We start from the raw sequence: 25,632 nt of genomic DNA on the forward strand, positions 1-25,632 counted from the left end.
ATTGTGAAATGGATGCACAGCCTTGTACTTTCTCTGGTCTTAAATAGTTGACCTTGTGGACTCTTAAATTTTTATACCATGACTCGTTTCATTGTACATTGTACCTCGCTGTGCTACTTTACTGCAGGATCATAAAGCACAAGAAATTGTGATACACCAGCCAAGAGACAAAGTGTCACTCCCAAACAAACCACTGAACAATCTGAAATTATCTGAAAGAAGATAATTTATGAACTTCCTTCTACTCCAAAATTAGCATAACCATGGTTTTTGGAGCTCCAACTCCCGATTGAAAGTCATCAAATAGATCTCAACTTTCCTCCTTTTTTTTTTTTTTCCTGGCATATTTTATTTTTCAACTTCATTGTGAGAATGAATACAATTAATAAGTCTTGTTTGCAACTTTTTCTACAGAACAGCAAGGTGAAAAGAGACTAAATGTACAAGCACATACCTCGAACAGGCTGTGGTGTAATGAACTGGGGCCCACTATGCATCTGTGCTCACTCCTCACCATGAAACTCAGACCTAGTTTCACATCTTTAGAATTTAATTTTACAAATTTCACAATGATTGCATTGCATTTGCAAACTCTCAGCATCAACATATGCTAAGACACAACACTGTACATAATTTCCACTGCATGAAAAGGAAGCAAAAACCACATTTAATTTGACTGATTGAGATTAAGGAAGAACATGTGATGAAAGACAAGTTTTGGAGGAAGTAACAAACGAATAATGACAATGATTCTTAATCAGAGAGGGCCTTTGATAGTATTCAAGCCTGAAAAGGGTCCTATATTCCCATCCAATATTTATTCTGCTTCTCTAAAGGGGTTGCAGGGTTGACATGTAAAAAAAATACAACCGTTCATGCACTCACTTGTGAGCTCACCAATTAGCCTAAATGCATATGTCTTTGGAATGCAGGAGGAAGCAGGAGTAACCAGAGGGAGCCCGCACAACGACAACATGGAAACACCACACAGATATACCCCAAGCCCAGGGTTTGAATCAGTAATAATCACAGTCAGCTCTCAATATTTTAACAACTTTGTGATATTTCTCCATGATCAAGATTCAAGCGATCAAAAGGAAGATCAAAGTTCATGCAAGTTTTTAGTGTGACGTTTAAAAGGACAAAAAATGTCATTGTCCTTATGTCCTTCTTTTCTTTGTTCCATCTCCTGGAAGAAGCCAGAGGGTTTTGTCACCAAGGTGTCAATTAAATGTTTTTGATTTTGAGGTATTACTCCCAGTGTAACAGCGTTAATGAATGAATTTCCCTTATCTGGTCACCTTTGGCCCAATGCTTGCTGACAGTCCTGTGCGTGTCGGCCTCAGTGAACTGTATTTGTTACTGTGTGGAAAGGCCTAGCTTTAAGCTCTTTTGTTACTATGGTGATTATCACTGGAGCAGAGTATGTTTTGAAAGCAAACTGGTCTGTTTTGGCTCTATACCCAGCTGGGAGGATGTCACTGACGACAATGACGGTGACTGTGTGCCTGCATGTGTTACTTTAAAAAAAAAAGTAATGTCCCTATTTTCCATTGGCTTCTGTGTGTGTGTGTGTGTGTGTGTGTGTGTGTGTGTGTGTGTGTGTGTGTGTGTGAGAAATTTGTATAGTGATTTTTATGATGATCATTATTCATTTCCCAGGAGTTTCACAAACTTTAAAGTGATTATGACAGTGAACATATTGAGTGGATTTGAAGCCAATTTTTTTTTATCTCTCATTAGAGTGGAATAGAAGTACAAATTAATATTTATGTTAGGACTGGCCCAACCAGATGACAGTCAGACTTGTTTGCATATATTTAACGTGCGTGCAAAGCTGCTTTGTCCATTTCTATCTTGGCCATCACTGCAGAGTCTGGTTACACTTGTGTTAAAGTCAAGAAATCAACGTAGTTCTGATGTCCTGCTGTCAGCTATTGAGCAACAACCCCTCCAGAAATAGACTGTTAGGCGAAGAGTGGACAAAACTGCATGTTTGTGTTTATTGGCACGGACTCATTGGGGCTGTTGACCAGAGTCATGTTAGGAGTTTTCAGATTGATGTCACAACTATTCAGTGTCATTTCAGTCATACACTCGTCAACTGGATGTCTGGTAATATGTTAGTTACCAGGGCCCTGCTTGAAACCGAAGGCTATGCTGTCTGTATGCCTGTTTGCTTGTCTCACTTTCCCAAGCTGTGTCCTTCTCGCTCACTCTTTCGCAGTGCAGGGCCATCTCTCTGGTCAGCTGCAGAGAGGGGAGCCTGAAAGGAAGTGGAATAAACAAAAGGAAAGCAAGCTAAACAAAGCTGCAACGGGGCTGCGTTAGACTTGCTGGTTCAGGGGCAATAAGAGAGCACAAAGAGCTCTCTGTGAGAGTGGTAGTGCTCCGTATTCTTGTGGAGTTCTCACTCAGTCTCATACACACACACACACACACACACACACACACACACACACAGAGTTTAGTACACATTTAAAATTTTTTGTGCGCATGGATTTTATGGCTCATCCCTTTTACGTTGCTAAATGACAGCATATGTCTGTTGCAGACCGACTGTACTTGTCGCAATGAACAGTGTGTAATCACAGTGAATTGAAAATTTCTGTTTTAATTAGCAAACCTTATGTGCCAAAAAAGCCACATTTGCGAGCTTTGTCTGGGTCACTGTTTACATGTCTGTTTAAATGTCTAAGGAAATTCCCCACGTTAATGGATACCTATTGTTGGTTAAGTTGCCAACACGTTAGGATGTTGCAGAGGCCTGTCTTCATAAACAGTTCTCACACCCCTTTTTAAGGTGTCAGATAATCTAACTTAGCACTATATATAACCAGTTGTTATTAATGGTGTGCCGTTATTTCACAGATTTAGATGCAGTAATACCTACATCAAAATAAACCAGAGTGTCTGCACTGACCAGGAAGAAGATTGCAAATCAGTAACAAGAAGTTATTGTTGATCAGTTTTTGAATTATCAATGAAATGAAGTTTGTTTGTCACCAGGGAGATCAAGGTGCAGGCTAAGTTGTTCAACACCACCCCTGGAGCTGACACAAGTTCAGTGCTCATTCATATTTCATTACTGAAGATCCATCAAATTTTCAGCAAGACACTGTTTAGACATGTTGAAACTTGTGTTTTTCAGTTGCTTCCTGACAGCAGTGCAGCAATGCAACTCTACCTCCTCGTACTTTAAAGGAGAAGCTACAGAAAACATTCAACAGGTCCTGTAACATAAAGCCTAAAGGACACTGAGCTGCAAGCACTGCACTTTTACTTTGAGTTTATCTGGACTCAATCCTGAGAGAATTATGGATGGAAGTCAAGTGTCTGTTTGGCACATCAAACTGAAATATTAATAAACAAATGGATTGATTTATTAATAAGTACATTATTAATACATTAATAAATCCTCAGAGCAGAAAAACTAGTTGTGGGCCAGCACAGATGGTGTCACCAGTTATCTTCCCTGCTGTTTTGTCTTGCCTTGACAGGCTAACAAGTAATTGCTTGTCCAATCCAGTGACTGGTGAGGACAACTCAAGATTTTTTTCTTGGCCAATTGAGAAATCAGTATTCTTCTGGCTATGAATTGTCATCAGTGGGGAGGTCATTTGAGCGTATACTTCTCCGTCTAAAATTGTCAAATAAAACCCGACTATATCTCTTTCCTATGCAAATACACATTATCAGTATTGAGGCTGAAGCAAAAATGGTTTAATCTCAGAAATGGCAGAAGTATTCTTGTTTTTGAAGGCAAACTGACCTGTATTTGAAACACAAGCAGTTGATAAAAGTGAAAGATTGAGTCTAATTCAATGAATTTCACTTTGACAAATGTTGAACGGATGCACAACCTTGAAAAAAGGGTTGTGAAAGGTTATTATGAATGAGCCATGCAAGTTTTTTCTTTCTTTTTTTCTGGGGCAGTGGCTCTCTGTTTTAGCTGAATCTACCACAAGGCCAACTTTCTATTCAGCTGTAATCCAGCTGTTTTATCTCCTATAAAACCCAAGGTTCTTTATCAAAATTTAGTTGATTTCTAGTTAAAAATTTGGATTGTTCAGGACTATTGCTGGGCTCTTGTGATGCTCGGATGTAGTCTCAAGTGGTTTGCAGATATTTCCACCACTGCTCAGTGTTCCACTTCCACTGGGGACAGGAGGCAGTTGCTCATTTGTACACTCATGGCCGTATGCGAATGAGAAATTCTCAGCTTTTCAAATTTCCCTTCTCTCTTCTATAACAGGGTCTCTTCATATGCATTACATTCACACAAGAGAACTATATGGAGAACATTTCAGACAAAATGTAATTTTGTACATTACAAATGTAGTTTGTAATTTATTATCTCACTGGTAACGTTTCTGTTCAGCCTCCCAGATTAAAACTAGAAGGTTAGCGGCATTCTATGACAAACCATGAAATATCTTAACACTTAGTTTGGTAGAATATATTCAAAGTTTAAACCGACAACAGCTATATGTATTACATATGCCTGTAAAACCTATTATATATGCCAAGATGTGAGAAGTCAAATGTATTCTTTGATTCAATGAAAGTAGTCAGCAAAGCAAGTTTCAGCCTGTGAGTGTTGAGGAAATTGTGTGAACCGTTGAGAATCCTCCCATTTCACCCCTCCTCTTTCATTTCCTGTGCCTTTTTTTTTTATCTTGCAAGTTGAAGTTGCCATAGTGATGCAGAGCAGGAATAAACTTCCTGCCTGTTTAATGTGCTTAATTGAGGCCTCTTTTGGCTCTTTTTTTATCTTCACTCAGAATCCCATTGACATTTATATCATTTCAAATTAGGTTTCAAACATTCTTTTCATGTAGAAAAATAAAATTTACATGCATGCAAAAACTCTCTCTCTCTCTCTCTCTCTCTCTCTATATATATATATATATATATATATATATATATATATATATATATATATATATATATATAGGCAATTGAGTTACGATTACATCAGATTTGATGTATTGCAAAGGTTAAACGGAACAGGTCAGAACTGCAATCAAAGTCGTAGTCTCATTTAAATTTCTGTTGAATTGCTGAGGGTCGATGTTTGCTCTGGCCATGTCAGGCGCATTGGTCTGGTCCCACCTTTCATGTCTGCAGGCTTCAAGGCCAGGACAGCTTCTGATTTTTAGGGTTATGAGAAGGCCAGTCATCGCAGGCAGCCTTGGCTGCCTCGTCTGCTCTTTGATCGATGACCTTTCAGTTTGGAGTAATTATGCCGACCCAGACTGGGAGGCTGGTGACTCTTGGACTGCCATGTCCACACAAAGGTGCATGAACCTCTAAATTCACGACTTTATGTGGAAATAACTTCTCTCTGCACCAGAATTTTGACATTCTTTTCAAAAGGTACACTGTTTTGACTGAAATGTCAAAGAAATAGGTCAAGTGTCACCTGCTAAGAAATCTAGACTCTGTCTCAGCAAGTTTAAAGTCTCATTTATGTTGTTAACTGCAGTCAAACATCTTAATTGATTTTCTTTTCTTGTCATCAGCATCTTTGTAAAATAGAAATGATTTACTGTAATAGCAGCCACATAAATGCCACCTACATGCTACTGTAAAGACAGTTTAATAATTTATTGTATTATTGTAATGAAATTATCTTACTGGATACTCTTTACATAATTACAGTGGTTGACAATATTGACATTTAAAATAACTGAAGGAAAGCCTCAGGGTACAGAAAGTTGTCGCTTAACAATTCAGGCACACAGCAGAAGCTAGACATTCCCATCACCAAAAATGTTTCTCTCTATCAGAACTACTGAATAAGATTGTCTCTTTCAAATTTAAAATAAAAAGATTTAAGAATCCACGAAGAACCTTGATGTATGGGGAAAATAGGGGAAAAGAGTATGTATGGGGAAAAGAGAAAGTAATGCTTTAGTGTAGACAAGTTGCAGTCCTTCTTATTGATATAGTGCTCATTAAAAAAATGCTGGTGTTTTTACTATTCGCTTCTATTATCAAATCAGTTTTATTGAAACATCCTTAATTTATCCATTCATTTTCCATGTATATGAATTAAAGTAATTTAACTTTAGCTTTTAAGTTCATTAAGAGCATGATTTACACTTTCCTTGCTGTCAGGTTTTTGTGAGTGAGAAAACAGCTCCCATAGCTCATTGCTTATATTTTGATGTGGAAATCCATAATTCATTGAACCCCTTTCCCTCCATCTCTGTGCGCCTGAACATGTGAATGTGAGTACACAGGTTAGTGCTGGAGGGGGCTGCTAATGAAAGTATGTATAATGCATCGGTATAAAATTTTTTCATAAACAGTCCAAAATGCAGCAGATGAACACAGGACCACCATGCTGTGTGTCGTTGTATGCCTTTGCCAGTTGAAGGGATGAAAAAGCGTTTTCCCACAATAACATGCCAGTGTGAGGGATCTGTTGAGTACGTTCATGCAATGCTAAGTGCTTCTGTTGCAAGGCTGCTAAAGTCCGTGAAAACCTTTGTGTTAGCTTGCGTTTTTTTTTTTTTTTTTTGCAGCTTGAAGTGAGACTGAAGCTCAAATAATTGATTTTGTGGCGTAGCTCCTCCTGTTAGAGCTGTCTAAGTGGCAATGCTTTCTGGGTGAAACAAGCATACAGCATGAAGTGGGTCTAATCACTCTGAAGCATAGTTTTGCTCCATAGTTTTGGTGGTAATGCCTCTAAATCTTAAAATAAAATCTGCCTCGTGCTAAACTAAATTGCTGACATAGAGCTGCCAGATTTCAGTTGTTTCTAGGGTGTAAAGTTTCTTTACAAACAGCTCCCCATCACCCAAACTGCATTGACACAATTGAATATCAGTGATGTATTCCACAGAAGTGAATGAAGCACAGCCCATAATCTAAAGACATAAAAAAATCACATGCACTTTGTTTAGTAGAATAAATATTTTTGTGTACTTTATCTTTGTAAAGGAATGCTCAAGTTTTATGTGTATTCTGTTTATTTTAGCAGATTGTACATCTGCATGGGGTACTAAAGCATTTTCTGGGTGCTGCTGCAGATGATGGATAGTGTGCCTGTAGGAATTTGTGTGTGCCTGTGTGTGTGTTTATGCAGAGGGATTGTCTTTCAGTACTCTTGATGGTAAGCTAGGTCTTTGTCTCTAGCTAGGGCAGCAGCCCCCTGTCAGAGGTCATGTAATGCAATCCTAAACCTGATCGCATCTGATGCCTGTAAACTGGTTACATTAAAAGAAAGTAGGCATCAAAAAAGAGAAAAGATGCTGAGACATTAACACACAAGCATGTGAACATGCACCATGGCTTCCAGGAGACAAATCATTCTTCCTGTTTCTAAATATGCCTATCTGATTTAAGTAAATGCTACATCGCTGACAGGAACACCACAGCTGTGCTGAGAAAACAGCTGGAGAAAATTAATTAAACATGGAAACATGTTTCTGTGTCAATCTCACAAAAGTCTTTAGCAGTACCAGGTTACATGTACATGATGCCAAATATAAAAAATTATTATGAACATTTTTCCAAAAACAGCAGCTGGGCTTGTCACACACTGCAGTTGGCCAAGTCCACTGGTTATAACAGTTGTACAACCATTTTAGCACATACTTTAATCCCTGAATACTAACAGTAAGCTAAAGTCAGAGTTCAGTACCTCAGTTTTGAAATGAAAGGATGGTTCTTTTTAAATAAATAGGTATGATCTAGGTAGGAAAATAAAAATAATAAATTAAAGCTGTGGCATGTAAGAGTTTTCAATTTCACATTCAAACTGCTCAATTAAATCAAAAACCTCTTTGGCTTTACTATGCAAGTTGAAAAAAAAATTGAAGTCTTACTTGCATGGTTAATTCTTCAATGTAGACATTTTGTACACTGAAAAACAAGCGAGTAGCCAGATAGCTCTGCGTGGCTTGTCTTTACTACCGTCAGACAGGGTCATTAGTTAGATTAATTAGTCAAACTTGGGTAGCTCCAGCTCGGTGAGGATGGTCTGTGCTACATGCTAAGTAAGGTTGGTAGCATGGCTCAATACATACGGGGCTTTTCAGTAGTGTTCAGTCACCCAGCGGAAACAAGGAGTGGCGAGAAATTCTGCTTTGTTTTATCGTCGTAATATTTTCGGCACACGTCTGTTTGTACCAGACGCCCTGTACCCAACGGATCAGTACAAATACCGAATACCAGTTCCTACAATCGTAGTAGCATCATGGCAGGGGAAGCCCGCTCCAGATGTTGCAGCCCATTACAAAAAGCTCTGTAGGCTGCAGACTTCAGCACCTTAATGCTTGCTCCTTCATCCCTGCAAACACTGTAAATCTGCATAAATTATGGATTCAGTCCATCTGGTGGGCTGTGATTACTGCGCTGTAGTGTGGCTAATTGTAACTCCTGTTCAGTGCTCTGTCAAATGGTTTCACTACAAGAATTCAGCGCAAATGAAATGAGGCTGGAGAGACAGTTGGATCAAAGCCATGAAATAAGTGAGAGCAGGAGAGACCTCGCCTATTTATTTTTCCTCATCAGCAAATTTAAGCGCCACTGAGTCATTTGTAATACATGTCGGCTGATTCAAATTCATGATGGCCCAATCTATTTCCGAGTTCACCTTCCAGCCACCGCAGCTATCCTCTCTCCTGTCTGTTACAATTTAATCTCTTACTGTTCTGTTCTTCTCAGCTTCCCATCTGTGCCTTTCAAACGCTCCCACTTTTCTAAACCCCACAGTGGTCTTGTCTGTCCTTTACTTCCCCTACTGCAAACAGCTCTTCAATTTATTGTACCCTAACCCTAACCCTTCTGACCTCTACCACTGTCTCATTAGGCCCCTGTCTTATCTCCCAGTGGACTGGAAAGCAGGTGATTTACAGATATCATCCCCATTCATTTCCAATTCTATGTCCCAATATCTTATAACACAAGAAATTAGATATTAACTTATGATTTCCTTATTTCTTGTGCAGTTCTGCTGTGTGCGTGTGTGTGTGTGTGTGTGTGTGTGTGTGTGTGTGTGTGTGTGTGTGTGTGTGTGTGTGTTTGCTACATGCATAAAAATGCTTTAAAGGAAGTAACTGTTGCCATGGAAGATGCGACAGATGCTTTTAGACAGAGAGATTGATGAATAGGACAAACCATTGAGTTACCTTAGAGGCTAAAAGGGAGCCTGTAGTATTTCTTGCTCAGATTTTGGCCACTACTGCAGAGAAATTGAAATAAGATTTTAGTTTTCTCTGACTATAAAGGAGGTTTGTCACTTGATTAGGTGTTTGATTAAGAATGGGAAAGTAACAGCACATCAAAGGGGTAAAGGAGTCTAGAGAAAACGATCAGGGAGTTGTGAGTCTGTCAAAGCCAGCTGCTGTTTGTGTCTTTGTGCTCTGCTCACAACGTCTCTCAGAGGGAGGAAGGAGGGAAACACATTTTGTTCCAGGGCTCCCAGTGGCCTGTCGAACATTGTACTTCTTGTAAACTTAAATCCTGACAGAATCTTACATTTTTTAAAATGTTTCTCCAAACATTTCTCAGACATTTTTCCTCAGTCCTCATTATTTGCATATCGTCTTCTAGCACTCGTCACATTTCAGTCGTATATTAATGGACAGCGTGTTGTTTTTAAGCTTTTTCTCACATAAATTCTTGTATTTGTATATATGTGTCTGTCTTTGTCCATTCCCTCTTCACACTTTATTTCCTCATTTATACTGGTTAATGTTTACACTACTAATTGCTGGGGAGAAGTATTGACTGTGTGGTCCCCTTGTGACTAATAAATTTACACAATTGCCATCAAGCTCTATTGCTTCCTTCTCTGCATGTTTATGGTTCAGTAATGAATTATATATATATAATTATAATTCCTCTTCCTTTCCCTTTATGAATCCAGAATTGATGATTAATTGATCCTAACCAGGATCGAAGCTGGTCATTCCAAAATGTTTAAGATCTCCCAAACTGGTAGCAGCCTTTATCTTTTCATCTGACTCCAGCTGCTTTAACATCAATATAATGTTTTTCTTTAGAAGCCTTTTAACAGATAATATTTTATTGTCACTATACTAACTGGTCAAAGAAATTGGCATTTTACACATAGTCATCTAATAGTCATCTAATAAGCATAAATTGCACATAATGTCCATATCTTCCACCACCTTAATGAGTCTAGCGTCACATTCCCTCAGTACAGATAGGGGAAGCAGACTTCGTCTTCTTGCCTCTTATCCTTTTCTGCTTTGGCAGCAGCTGTGACTGTGCTGTCCAGACTTGCTCTTTGCCCGAAGCATTGTTACCATCTGTTGGAGGAGACTGAATCGCTCCGTCCCTGTCTTTCAAACAGACAGATCTGTGTGTATGTGTGTTGCTTTCACAAGTGTCCACACATCCATCCGAGCGTCTTCCACCCCCACCCCACCCCGTAATTGGTTCTGAGAACAGGAAGTGGCACATGTGTCTCTGAGGGCCCCTGGTCTCTGGTCTAGATTGACACATTACATGATGTGTAGCTGAGAAGAACAGGCACTATTAGACCACTCAGGGTTGGTAAGTAGGCGGCCGGTGGGAGGAATAGTTTGAGACATGGAAATTACTTATAAAATAAAGCAAGAGCACGGCCATGTAGTGATGGAGATGTGATAATGGTCATTTTGTCACAGAAGATGTGCGTGTCAAAAAGTCCAGTATGATGAGGCTGTTTTGTTTATGCTGCTGCAGCTGTGTTGCCACCTCAGCACTTCTAGTGTTGTTTTCCATTTTCTTGATCTCGTCCCCATCTTCTCTACCTTTTTTTTTTTTCCTTCTTCTTTAAATTCCCATGGCTTCCTTTATCACTTAGGTCATCATCTTTGAATTAGCACAAGCTGCCTCATCACTTTTACTTTCATATTACCAGAGAGATTATGAGGCTTCATTCTGCTATTTGTTTGAATCTCAGTGTATCTCTAGCTGCTATGGGACTAGCCTTGTGTGCACTGCAACCACTATTTATCAACACTCCAAGGAAGCAGGAAAAATCTAATTTAAGCTGACCAAATGGCATTAAGTTTCAGTTTCTCTAAGTGAATATTGATTCAAGACCCCATGACATCCAATGTTTGCTTTTATTGTCTTCAGAGTTAGGCTGCGCACACTTGATATTCATGGGTCAGCCTGTAACCAAGGGGTCAGACATTGATTTATTTAACAGGTCTGCCCTGAAGTAGGGAAAGAAAAGAGGGGGAGGCCATCCCATGATAGATTTATCAGATAGCTGAGCCTAGAATTAAGATGAAAATATTCTTTCATTTTCTGCAGTGTCATTCGACTTTCGGTTTGTCACTTTCTCAGTAGTAGTATAAGAATCAGTCACATAACTGTCTCATCGAGTCATGCCGCTAATTCATTAATTCAGTTCACAGCCAGTGCTTTATACATTTTTCAATAAATTGTCTGCACGTCTCTAAAAGTTCAGTACAAATGATGGCCGCAATTACAGCATTGCACTGCGATCATTACTGAAAAGCCTATTTGAATTAGTAGTTAATGAACGTAATATCAATATACCCACTCTTACAGAATGTCTACACAATATCATGAACACTTACAGTACACAGTTGCAGTATGCAAGACTATAGCATTGCAAGAGCGAATGCCTGTAAGGGGCTTGCATGCAGAAATCAATTGCATTGACTTTTGCTGGTCTTTAAAATGCACAGACTCTTAACACTGGTGCAACTCTCATTAGGAGTTGGAAAAACGAAATGGGAGACAGAACTCTAAATGGGACGCAACTTCTTTCTAGATTGCATCTGTAAATGTTTGTCACATCGCAATGTGTTCACTCTCTCTCCTTAGAGCTGTTTCGCTATTAATGACCATTACGGTCACGTGCACTCTGTCGTATACTCCCAAATGGCATTTTCTAAGTTTCCATTGCCATGGAATGTGAATTCATTTTCTCCAGGGGCTTCTTCTCATAACATAATCATTGTGTCAAAGCTGTGAAACTGAGTTTTTCCTGCTCCTCAGGGCCTGCAGACCTGTCAATATTGTTTGATTTCAGGTGCTTCCTTTCTGAACTAATTTCACAGTTGAGCAAATGTTCTCTCATCAGCAGTGAAATTTTACTTCCTTCACGTCCTGTCAAGCATTTTCTCGCACTGGTGGCCCTAAAGCAATTTACTGTGGGTGGTAAGGGCAGTTGTCATGACTGAGAGGAGGCGGGGCAAAGTGAGCAACTTGTGGAAGCTTTAGCGCTGATTGAAATGGATCTTGCCTAAACATCAACAGCAGGCCTGTGTTCTCAGCTAGCAGGAGCCCACACTGCTGCCTTTGTGTCCTGCTCCGAGTCCTGACAGAATGGGTCACACTTGCTGCTAACACATGCACATTTATTCACACACCGAGTAATGCTAATACTGGAGGTGGACATTTTAAACTGTTTCATTTTAGACTTGATGAGGGTGTGGCTGTAAAATGCTGATGCAATATGTGGCCAATGCATAAAGATGAATAAATAAGAGTGTTTAAAGCTGCTTATCCTCACTCTTGACCCAAAAAGTGGGAGGTTCCCTTTATATTTTCTCCCTTTTATGTCTGGACTTGTCATTTTTGTCATGCTTCACTGAACAGCCAAACTCTAGAGATGTTATGAGCATGCCAGGAATTCTCACAGACTGACTGGTTGGCACTTTTCTTTCTCCCATTGGGTTTTATCACTGGTCACATGTGGGAGTAGATAAAGCTCTGTCAGTTCTCACAGATCCTTTTTTTCTACAAAAGAAAAGTGAAACTCTTTAGGATGTAGATTTCACAGCTAAAACGAAAATGATACCTATTGCAATTGATTGTCCTATATTTGCTGGTTGTGCAAACCAGCTGTCAGTAGTATTTTTCAATTTTGTGATCATAACTTTGAAAATAGAGCAACTGTTTTACTTAAAGATCTATCACAAAACTGGGCCAAAATGGTAGATAATTCTCTGTCCACTTTATCACTTTTATCTCCAAAGACAATTGTGGCTTCAGGTAGCTCAAATATTGTTGATGTATTGTGAGCAAAGGAGGCCATTTGTCAGTATTAGCAAGGTATATTGCTCCAAGCAATGTGCCATTGAAACACCAGCTGTTGTCCATAGCTGTAATGTTGACCCATGTTTACTGCTGGGCTTTTAGCTTTTAGCTTCTAGCTTCATGCCAACACCAGATAATTGTACTCGACCTCTAAAACCACCTGTTTGCATAGTGGGAATACACAGTTTCCCTTGTCATAATAATAATAATAATTGTTGTTCATGCCCAGGAGCTCCTGAGCAGCTATCGGCTCATCCCCAAAGAACTAAAATACGCAATTACAGATGTGCTTATATGAATTCACATGAAGTACCAGGCACAAAATCGATGAGTCTCATGACTAATTTCCTTTATTAGCTCTCTAACAATTAAATGAATGAAACCACCAGGTACACCTAGACACAGGAACACTTGTCTTTGGAATCTCTTGTTTAAACCAACCAGGACTTGATTAAAGCTGTTCATATTTCTGTTTGCATCTGCCATTGTGATGTGCAGTGGGAAAGCACGAGTGTGGACTTGAACACACTCAGTGCATCTGTAGGCTGAGCTGATGGTGTCACTGATGATGACAGACCACCTGTGAATACAGTCTATCATAGTCATCATGGGTCACACACGCCACCACTCTGTCTCCCTGCAGCTGGACCTCAGTTAATCCTGGCGCTGCCTCCCCCTGGCACCTCTCACCCTCCCTGTCTGCCAGTCACATTGTAAACCATCAGTAATCAGGCAATTTCCTGAGTCTAACTGGGAGATTTTCCCTGCTTCTTTTTCCCAGTGCCACATATCTGCATTTTAATACTTTCTTCTACCAAAACACGTGCAGAAAGATGTGCAAGCATGCACCCATTGATGCTCTTCTGCATCTTTCGTGTGAGAGGAGCATACAGAATTTTAACTGATCTCATTCATTGGACTAGGAGATTGGGCTGGCTTTCCAGTTTTTCTATTAATTTTCGACCATGAGTCAAAGATGACCACAACTGTTGAACACGATGCCCGGTTGCTAGGCAGTGAACAGTATTTATTTTCCTGCAAACACAGCTTTTCCTCATCTCCTGCTCTGTGAAGTCCAATCCCACTTAAACATATTAAAATACAAATACATTTACTGCAGGATTCATTCCATCTTCAGTACATTTTTCAGAAACAGAAAAACAGAGGAAAGAAGCTAATTGGTTTGTTCAACTTGGGGACTGTATAGTCTATTCTTTCACCAAGGCCAACAGATCTTGTTTACTGCTTGCTCAAGACTGAGTCATAAAAAGTTTTCAACAATTTTTGGAAAGTACAAGCATCAAAAGAGCATTTTAAAAGGGTCAGTGTGTAGTCTGTTTTACACGGCGGCAGCCACCGTACTCAGTGGTCAAAGGGAGATAGTGGCGTTAATGCAATATTAGACCAGAGTATGTTGTGTAATAGCAACAGGATCAGTGGTATCAATCTGACTGTATTCAGGCCTGTAGTTCGTGCCACAGCTTCTCCCCACAGAACCAACAGGTACATATGCTTAATACCCTGATCTTCAGTGATTGTCCCATGTATCATCAATGATGATGACAAATTAATCCTCTATGATCCCTCAGAAGTTCAAGCTGTCATGCCCTTTTGTGTATGTGTGCTTTATGCAGTTAAGGCTTTGTTAGCAAAAACAAAGCACATCTAGTCCTGTAGCGATTCTGCAAACATCCTTATTAAAGTTATTAAAGTACATGTGCTAGTACAGTTGTTGGCAGCTGTTTACTGCCAGCTGCTAAGTATGAAATATTAAAGACAAATAGGGCATTGTAGGACTTGTGTATGTACGTTGTGTAAACTTAAGTACTAATACTGAAGATAACATTTATTGCTCTTTGATTGTTTTTTGCAGGTCTGCATAAAAATCTCAGTACAATCTCCAACTCTTGCTGAGTTGAGTTAATTAAGTATGGTACACATTGCTGTTACAAAATACCTGCTATCCATTTGTTAATCAACATTCATTTCTAACTGCTAGCAGCTTCAGGTCCAATATACACACTCCAAAGGATGTGCCAAGTACCCTCAGGAGGGGTGGTGGGGAGAGTAGAAAGAGTGTGTGGGTGTGTGTGTGTGGGTGTGGGTGTGGGTGTGGTGAAACATCAGCCTGCTAGCTTGGGCCTGGTCAACCAGATTTGTGAACTCTATATTAGACTATTTGTTGGCATGTTAATTCATATCTTTCTTAACATTAGATTAATGTCAATTATACACCGCCTATTTAATCAAATTTAGTCTGTAAGTTACATTTTTCCGATTTGTATTTGCTCCCCTGTGTCCAAGCTCACTCAGTCACACCCTTTTAGTTCAGTTACAGCTATGGCCATATATTCAGTTTTAGAGTCACACATTATGTAGGAAGTCTTTATTTCAAGGCGAACTGCTTATGGCCTGATTGCTCCATCTGAGCTCATATATCATGGAGGAGTATGAGCTGACAGCTGTCTGTGGAAACTATCTTGGACCATTCCTACCCAGGGGCTACACTGTGCATGTGTGTGCTGCATGCTGTGTAGTAAGTGTATTTTTCAGGGTCATCCCAGAAACACTTCACCCTGGGCAAGTTCAAATGGAGAGTACACTGACAGGCACCCCTGGGTGTATGTGTGTGTGTCACTGTGTGTAGTGCTAGATTCCTTGTGGCAGATGAGCTCTTTCCAGGCTGTTGGGGTAAACATAGCACTGGGTAAGAAAAGATCATATCCTGTCTGTGCAAGAGGTTTCCATTAAAATGCTAACCACAATAAAGTGACTTGTCTTGGAAGAAAAAGAGAGGAACAGGATGACAGGTGGTTTTTTTTTTTTTTTTTTTCCCTTCCTTCAGAGGTTGAGAGTGTCTGGGATGTTTCACCAGGGAAATTAAGACATCGCTCTATTAGCATGTGATTTCATACTACAGAAAGAACTAACTACGTAGTAGCTAAAGGGGTAGAATCCCTGCATAAACAGTAGACTGGCTCTGGATGAAAGTGAGACATAGATATGTTGCAGAGCTACTGCCAAGGCAGTGAGGTAAAAGGGAGGGGTGCAAAGGTCCAGATGTGACATGGCCATGCTGGCTGCCTGTTTACATTTCAGAGCTAACGGGAGCGTATTTTTAACCTCTGCCTGTTTTTGTTCTCTCTGCAGGTGCTGGAGAGTCAGGGAAGAGCACCATTGTGAAGCAGATGAAGTGAGTGGCTGCTAATTGTTTTGCTTTTCCTCCCCACATGTTTGCCTATATATATATATATATATATATATATATATATATATATATATATATATATATATATATATATATATATATATATAAAAATGTGTTTTTTACAGCACTATAAAGAAAATGTAAACATTTATGATGATTACTATTTTAGGCAAATGAGACAATTCTCTTCAAATGAATACATGAAACAAACATGAATGCCACACTCCTTCCACACGCCATCATCCCGATGTTCTGCCCCATAAAGAAATGCTTTAGGTGCCCCCTGACAAGTCCAATTTCTAGCCTTTGAATTGCACTGGATGGAAACGTTTATTTTCTTATATTCGTGCAAGCTGATTTTGTTTCTTTTTTTATATAAATTGGGACAAAGCTCAGCATCAGTACCAGTATGTGATTTCATCTGTCAGCTTTTATAAGACTGACATGGTTTTGCTGCAGCAAAAGATAAAGTTCTGCTGAAGAAGAGCAAAAAATGTGTCTGTATGCAAAGTCTATCATTAAGCCAAATTGCTGTGAAAGTGGAAGTACATTTGTGCTCTGGTCAAATGTAGAACTTTATTGGCATGTAATGTGTTATCTCATTGGCTAGGTAATAGCCATTTTTCACACTGAGATGCAAAGACTTGTGTTGTAGGTTTTTCCATTTGTTTGTCTTTTGTTTTTTTTAGGTCACCCTCCACTGTAGTTTTTATTGGGAAAATATCAGATTTCTCTACCCACCTGAGAAACACACACACACACACACACACACCTTTCCATCTTCCTTTAGACTCCAGCTCATACTGTATACAGTGATGTGCCCCATCAGATAATTGCAAACTAATATGATGATGCCATTCTTTGGCTCTAAAGCAAAAGGCTGCAATGAGACCACAAACATTTCTCAGCAGCCTTAAGGAGGAAATGAACAATAGTTAAGGACTTGATTAAATTAGTCTGGGAGACCAGTTAGAGTGCAGAATGTCTTGAGCCAAACTGTACAGCACTCTCCACATGTACCTGCCAACTGAAAGTGCATTTCTCCACAGTATGAACTTCCCCTTCACGCATCACTGAACTGCAACAATTTTTGTTTGAAATTCTAAGAAACAGCTGAAATTGCATTAGCTGACAATGTCGGTGGCAACTGGTGAAGCTGCAATATTCTCCAATAAGTTTCTATCCAAACAGTAAACACAGAAAATGAAATAAAAGACAAGACACTAAGATGAGAACCAGCACTTGTTTCATGCTCTGTCTTATCCTGTGGGCTCTGCTGTGTTTGCGCTGAAGCATCCCTGGCTTTGTAATTGTCTCTCTGAAACGCTCCCCACTTAGAGACCCTAACCCTTAAATGTTCATTTCCACAGAACAAATTGGAGAATAAATATGACCATTGTTCAGTTTCTTGTATCCTTCAGTGTTTTTTCTGCTCACTGAATCAATTTCCCACTCAGGTGCACTCAGATACCGTTCTCTAAGTGAACATGAAGGGAAATCTCTGTTTTTATGCTTCTTTTATTGCTGTTATATTTTTATACTTTCCTTACTTCTTGAGACTCTTGAATGGGAGCATCTTTGACGAAAGCCATTTTCCCTTGGGGAAGTACTTTCTGATTCTGATTCTGATAGCTTTACATAAAGAACTGTCAATTTCCTGCCTCTCTGTCTCTCACACACACACACACACACACACACACACACACACACACACACACACACATTAATTTAAACATGCAACACAAATAAACAAATAATTCCAAGTTTATTTTTCTGTCAGGATTTATGGTTTTATGGTTAATTTTCATTTAGTAATTTAAGTCACTATAATTCACATAAATTTATTTCATTCAAAATATCAGTGGCTTGCCACTGAGGGCATACTGAAGCACTAGATCTGGTTACCCGCAAAGAGCTGCAGCACCTGTAGTTTTCCCATGATTCTTTAAAAACACAACACCGCTGTCTTTGTTCATGTGGGTGAAGGACTGAGTAGTTTTACTAATTACCCTCATTTAAAACATAGAGAGCAAACAAAACTTTGCTGAATAGGGCTTTCAATATGACCTATCCCCTTTTGTAAAACGGATAATTTATAGATTTCATTTCTGCGATGAGAGGGATTTTCCTTCTCATAATTCTGCCAACCGGGTAACGATGCAAAAGTGTGCAAGTATAGCAGTAGGCCAGGGGAACTAGATAAATAGATTTATCTCCCCCCCCCCAAAAAAAAAAATGCAACATGTCCTTATAGCACAAAGGTTGCACCTTGTGTGTTTGTATTTGCCTCTGCATTTTGCTATGCTATGTGGACTTTTAGTCCTTTTGGCTGTGCTTCACTTACTGTGTCTCACAGTGGGCTCACTTGCATGTCAATAAGGTCCCATTCAGGACATTGGACTACCAATGAGGGGGAGGTGGTTCTGTTTGGTTTCTCGTTTTGTCTCTGCCCGATGGTTTTTCTCCCATGTGCTACTTTCTCTTTGTTTCTCTTTCCACTGCTCCAAAAGAGCATAAATATTTAATACAAGAACCTCTTGTACAAGAACCTCTTTTCCCAGCACATCAACCTAGCAGTTTTCATATCCATAAAAATGATTTGCCAAGATAATCTTCATGTTACACGAGCAACTGTTTTCAATAAGTTGTTATATTTGTTGTGGGTTCTCTGTCAGAAGTGACAGAGGTGCATTAGCCTTTTGGTTATTTTGTTATTTTTAAGATTTTCTCTCCGTCTGTTCTGTTCAGGATTATCCATGAGGCTGGATATTCAGAAGAGGAGTGTAAACAATACAGAGCAGTTGTCTACAGCAACACAATCCAGTCCATCATGGCCATCATCAAAGCCATGGGAAATCTCAAGATCGACTATGAGGAAACTGCCAGAGCGGTAGGTCTCAGACAGTAAAAATCACCAAAAATCACCTTTTACTTGTATCTTGCAAAAGGTGTATTGATTTTGGGAATAAGAGCAATAAATTTTGAAAGGCTGTCATCACAGCAAAACAAGTCAGCTACGGAGTGTCTCTACTCATGCTAAATATTCCTTTTTTTTATTTCATTTTATAATGCTCTATGGGTATATGAGCATTATCTGAGAAATTTTACAGTTACTTTTATATGCATTGCACTTTGAAGAGTCATATTGTGCCAAAGCAATTTGAAAGTAACATAATTCCAGAGTAGAAAGCTGTTAAGCGTCTCAACCCTTCAGAAAACCCATTAAAGGTTAGTGTAATATAGCTGCATGCAGTTCAGTGATATCATCTCTACTAATCACCACTGAGCTTCTGCTCTGCCTCCATCCCAATCATCCTATCTCGCTTTGATGGTTTGCAGCAGTAGACCTTATGTAGCTCATGAATATCTTGGGTGCAGTGTGGCAGATTCTACTTGGAAATCATCTCTGGGGAGCAGACGCTTAAGACAGTCTCTTGCAGTGCTGTTTTTTTTTTTTTTTTTGGTTTGTTTGTGCTTGGGTTTTTTTTTTTTTTTTTTTTTTTTGGGGGGGGGGGGTGTCAGTCCCTGAGTATGGGTGCTGCATGCATGCATGCATGCCTTGAAAGAAAACTGAAGTGGTTTTCATCAAGGCACCACAAGTTAATGAGGTTGCAGAAAATGAAAACTCAGCATTACTAATGAAAAGAGAAATTGACTGTTTTTGTGTATGCATTCATTACATATCCTATTCTCACAGTCCACAAGAAAGATAATTCCTTAGTAAGCATATTTGGTTAATGGGGGATGAGGCAGCTGTAGTGCATCCAAAAAGATTTGACTCAATAAACTGAGAAAATTAGGCTATTGGATTTGTTACGCCTTTCACGTACTCCAGCTGTTCAGTGTAATGCAACATACTGTACTGTATTTCTCTTGCCACAGTCAGATTGGGGGCACATTCTATGGCAATGAAATTTTTTTATAACCCCAATATTCTCTACTTTGGAGAGAATTTTTAAGTAATTTTTTTTTTATTCTAATTTAAGTTTTTGTTTTGTTTTGTTTTGTTTTGTTTTTTATGCCTGCTGTATGTCAGATGTGACTCAGCCAAGGTAGGCAGCTCTGTATGACAGGTTCGGTGGGCAAATTGCAGTGATTCATGAATTAGTGTTTATGAGTTACATCTTCCCCTAATGCAGTATCCTCGGGTATCTTTGCATGCCTTTGATTATATAAAAAGTATTTAATGAAATTGGCGAGAAGATAAGCAGTCAACATTCAGCAATAGTTTATTGTATTATATCTGATTTCTTCATTGATACATAAATAACATTTTGCTTTCATCACTTGCCAGGAATGATTATGAAGGAAAAACTAACCAAATTATCAGCTGATGATAATTCAACGAGGATCACATGACTATTTTCCATATTAGTGTACTTTAATTAACTTTAGTTAACTCTTTGCTCTGCTCTGCTCTGCTGCTATTTTTCTTAACTTAAGCTTCAGAAGTGCCCCTCCAACAATTCAGGTTAGAAGCATTTTTACATCCTTCGGGTTTGTGTTGCATCACAGAGTGGAATCAGCCACATGGTACTCAGTAAAAGGCTTCTTGCTTGCTTTTGCCCTCCAACTGTGCTAGAGGATTGAGAGATGGTTATCTGACACATGGAAGTTAGTATCAAAAAGTATGTAAACCTTTGTCCAGCGTCAAGAGTTTTGTAATAAAGGTGTCTTTAGATATTTAGGATGCCATGTTCATGCTGTCAGTGAGTAAAGCTGCAACTTTAATTTGTGTTAGTTGTGCCATGCGAATGTGCAGATATTTGTCTTGAAATAGGTAAAAGAGGGACAGTCCTGGTAGGTGAAGTAAGTAATTGCTAACCAGGAGATCCTAAAGCAGTGAGTTTCTGTAATCACCTCCGTACTGACCCATCACAGCTCTGGGTAAAACTACACATAATTTCCGAAAATATAATCTGGAGATTTAAAACAGATAGCGCCCATATTTTTCCCCTGCCTTTTTGCCATTTATATCACTATCTGCCATTTTATTTGTTTCATGTGTTTTTTTTTTTCCTAAACATGAAAGGATGCATTCATCACAGTGACACATTCACACGAGTCAAGTATACACATAATGGACATCCATGTGATTTCAATCTGTGTTCTGTGTCATATCTGTTGTCAAAAGTTGGCCATAAAACATTATCAGATTTGTGTGTAGGGCTGTGACATGCAAACATGGAAAGGTAGTTCCTTTCTTCTATCCACAAAAGAAACAACAATTTTCCACTTCTTGTCTGCTATTCCTTTGAGGGTAGGTGGAGCTGCCATTTAGAAGTAAACAGTAAAAATATTATAAGTATATCATTTTAGTCCATTTGCTGCTATTCTAAGCTCTTGGTATTTCACACTTTGTGGTAATGAAATGCATTTAAAGCAGCTTTAATCAGCAGCACTAGAATAATGGCCATTGGAGAAAAAGAAATGCTAAATCAACAGTTTTTCCTAGTGAAGAACAATTACATTTTTAGCAGACATACTCATATCCAACTGTGTTTGTGTTGTGCGTTTCTGTCTTTACTTGTCAGGATGATGCCCGCCAACTGTTTGCCCTGTCAGCAGCAGCAGAGGAGCAGGGCATCCTGCCAGAAGACTTGGCCAACATCATCCAACGACTGTGGGCCGACAATGGCGTCCAGAGCTGCTTCACACGGGCCAGAGAGTACCAGCTCAATGACTCTGCAGCCTAGTGAGTGCTTTAATAACATAAATTAACATCAAGATTACAGTGTGGAGTATTGTGTGTCATCATAAAACTACACAGAGTTGACCTCTGATGGCACGGTGGCTGGATTTTCAGCATTTTTAGAGAAGTACTATGGAATTACAAAGAGACGTTGCCTTTTGGATGAGGTAATGTCGAAATTGCAAATCTCATGGGTAATGTTTTATTTGAGAAAGATTACGATGAAATAGGATTATAATGCATAGAGTATTTCCAGCTGCTCAAAAGATGATTGCAGTGGACTGACTGAGGGTCACTTTGGAGCCAGACATATGTCGCTGCATTGGTCCAACAGGAGCTTGGTAGAATATGATGCAGAGCTGTTTTCCTGCTAAGCAGAAATGTGTCTGCTCTTCTTTGTGGAAAATAACCAGCATTGCTAATGAAAGGGATATTTATTGAAGTTCTATTTTTCAATTGAAGTTAAAAAAAAAAAAAAAAAAAATCATTATCGTGTTATTGAGTTACAGTATATATATATATCGAGCTTCAGAATATCCTGAAGCTACTATTTGATCCAGCTTTCTTTACCCAACGTCTTTTGCTTTTAAGACCTGTTGTGCCACCAATCTGCAGCAACACAGTGCTCAGCCCCTCCGTACAGCTCTTAATTACCTCAGGGCTCCATTTGCTGGCTGTGTTTTTCTAATGCACCGGTATAATGGCAGGGACAGCCAGAGGTAATTGTGAGAGGTGGTTATCACCCTGACCCTCAGGGACCCCCACTGCCCTTAAATGGAAATCCAGAGAAAACAGCCTCAACATCACCAGCCGCCTGCTAGCGGCGACAGCAACAGCAGCAACAGGAATTTATTGTATTTATTTCAATCTGATATGCCAGGTTTTTACAGAAAACTTGACGCATTAATATGTCTCTTAACTGTCAGGGGAGTGTTGTTTAAATAGAATAAAGAGTAGTGTATGTAGTGTATTGAACTTCCACTGGGATTGTTCTGTGTTTGCCTTCACCAGTGCTCTGTAATCACAACATCTGCACCTTTGCGTCACTAATCATGACCAAAGGCACGGGGACCTGGAGTATATGAGGTGCAATGTTTCACCAGGTCCTTGTAGAAACGAGTCTGACACTAGTGAGAGCCAACGACAGGAAGGGAGAGCTGGAGAGACAGAAAGTGCAGCTCACATTAGCAGAAATTAGTCTTTTATTTCTAAGTTTGATAAAAGGCAACATGCACTGTCTATTATCCACTCTGAAATTAATGGACCCAATCATTTGTGGAAACAAGCTTGACATTTTCCCATCTGCTTGTTTGACAACACAATGCTCTGTAATTGTTCTATGTGCAGCAATATGTGCTGCCTTTAGACAGTCTACTGTTGTTACTCTACTCTCTGCTGTGCCTGTAATTTTTCCAAGTCTGTCACACTACTTTTGAGCACCTTTTCTTATTATAGTTTAAGAAGGCTGAATTCATTTAATCTCCCAGTCTTATAAACCCAAAGGCCAAATCGAGCAGTCTCCATATCTGATTGGTGTACTACTAAACCTCTGTGTGACGCATGACATGAAGTGAAGGTGTGAGCACTCTAATATCTCCACTTGGGGTGAGGCGTTTAAGGGATTAGATCCAACCAATGCTTTGTTATAAAGCAGTCTATTTAAACATTTGACTATGATGTTAAGAGATTGACAGAAACAAAATGGTTTTCTGTGGTTTGCATGATAATGTGTAGCAGTAGACTGTAGCATGTATTTAGTGCTTGTTTCAGGCTGGAGGCATCTTGGCCCAAGAGTAATAAGTAAGAGCAAGATTTTTTTATTTTGCCCACATGCATGTACAAGCAAGAACGCACACACACACACGCACACATGCACAAGCCACATCTTCTATATAGATTCAAAGCAATCCAAAATATGTACTTAGTACTGCCTAACTGAAATTGAAGGACCTATATTAAACTTCCATATACCTTTTTTATATGATAATTAAAATAAAAACACTTCATCAATAATGACTTATAACTGAAATGTGAGTTGTGCTTCGTTGCCTTCAGTTTGCACTCCCTTGATGATCAGGGATCATCAGAATTAATGTCTTCTGTGTTGACGTTTGAAAAGTGTCCATGCAACATCATTTCATCTTTATTAGCACGGATCAACATTGAAAGTTTTAATACTTGCCATGCTTTATGTGTTTCAGTTGGCAAGAGAAGAAATGTCGCCGGATCTTACACACATGCCAGTTGCATTACGTTAATAATTCGTGACTGCTTAATGTTTTAAAATGCAGTAACATGTTGAACTTTCACAGAGTCAGGGAAAGTAAAGAAGCTCTGTGTTCTTCTGTGGCTCTAAACTGGCTCCTAATGTGATGTGATTATGAATTTGAAATCGACTGTGTTGCGACAGCACAGTGCTGTTACTGGGCTGTCACAAGTCTCTCTGTTTTTCTCGTGTGTGTATGAAAGAACAGATGAACTTTTAACCTGAAACAATCCTCCCACACACTTCATCTTAATGACAACAGCTTATCCTTTTGCTCAGTGAGTGAATAGGTCCTTATTTTGAAGTTTATTCTGTGCCACTTTGTCTCCCGACAGCTACTTAAATGACCTGGAGAGGATAGCCAAACCAGATTATATCCCCACACAGCAAGATGTGCTGCGTACTCGCGTCAAGACCACTGGCATTGTGGAGACACATTTTACCTTCAAGGACCTGCACTTCAAGTAAGAGTTCTCCTGCACACATTTTAATCAGCTGATTTTATCGTAACATTTCTAAGATTATAATTTTACATTTCCGACCAACAATAAATGTTTTTAATCACTTTATATTGTGCAGCCCACATTTCACTTGCCTTGCAAAAGGCAACAAGCACTAATTCACTCACTTGTTTGGTTTGACTCAGTGTTATATGTAATGGCCCAGGTGGGTCACCTTCATCGGATTAACAACAACCTCTGATTATACACTTGCATGAAATAGAAATAAGCAGTTGAGCTGTTTCACATAGTGAGGCTATAATTGTTTAGACCATCATGTAGCAACTACAGTGATCAGAGCGGATGAGGATGGGGTCAAGGTCAGCCTCCACTCAGCAGGTGACAGCTTTTACTTAAATAGGCTCCGCACCTAAAATCATCAGCACAGTGTTGGCTTCATTGTTCTGGTAGTTTCTGCAATCTGTTGCTGATGAGGATTTACACAATGATGAACACATCAGAGAGAAAAATAGCAAAACTTTTTCTATGAATCATCAATCATTTTGTAAGGAGATAAGACACTCAGACATGAAACTGTGTGGAACTGCTCTTGTAAAAACCTAAGCTGCCTATGCAGAGAATTTTACCATCATTGGAAGCTTGTACAGTCTCACAGTTGGTGAGCATGTATGAGTCATTTATTTTTCACAAAATTTGGTACATGCATGTTTTTGGTTTTTTTTTGGAAAGTCAATAAATGTCACAGAAAGAAACCAGATAACGTCGTAATGGGGAGCCCATGAGTGAAAACACAAAGTATTCTGTTTTGTTACCCCACGCAAACAACACGCTTATGTGTGGGAGTTTAGTAACTGAATCACCATTGTTGGGAAATACAAAGTCATTATTAGCCCTTTTATTTTGTTACTTTAACTGTCAACCATTTCCAGCCATGTTTCTCAGAAGTTGTCTTATTCTTTCA

The 25,632-nt window shown here is 39.3% G+C and overlaps 1 protein-coding gene across 1 annotated transcript in view; it reads left to right on the plus strand.

Moving 5' to 3' along the window:
* Positions 1-25,632, plus strand: part of LOC115044287 (guanine nucleotide-binding protein G(i) subunit alpha-2) — a 43,794-nt gene that overhangs the window by 15,597 nt on the left and 2,565 nt on the right. Inside the window, exons 2-5 of the mRNA XM_029503275.1 lie at positions 16,195-16,237; positions 19,001-19,142; positions 21,787-21,947; positions 24,546-24,674. Coding sequence (XP_029359135.1) covers positions 16,195-16,237; positions 19,001-19,142; positions 21,787-21,947; positions 24,546-24,674 — 475 coding nt within the window. The remainder of the gene's footprint in view (positions 1-16,194; positions 16,238-19,000; positions 19,143-21,786; positions 21,948-24,545; positions 24,675-25,632) is intronic.

This window comes from Echeneis naucrates, chromosome 5 (genome assembly GCF_900963305.1).
Source record: "Echeneis naucrates chromosome 5, fEcheNa1.1, whole genome shotgun sequence".
Lineage (NCBI taxonomy): Eukaryota > Metazoa > Chordata > Actinopteri > Carangiformes > Echeneidae > Echeneis > Echeneis naucrates.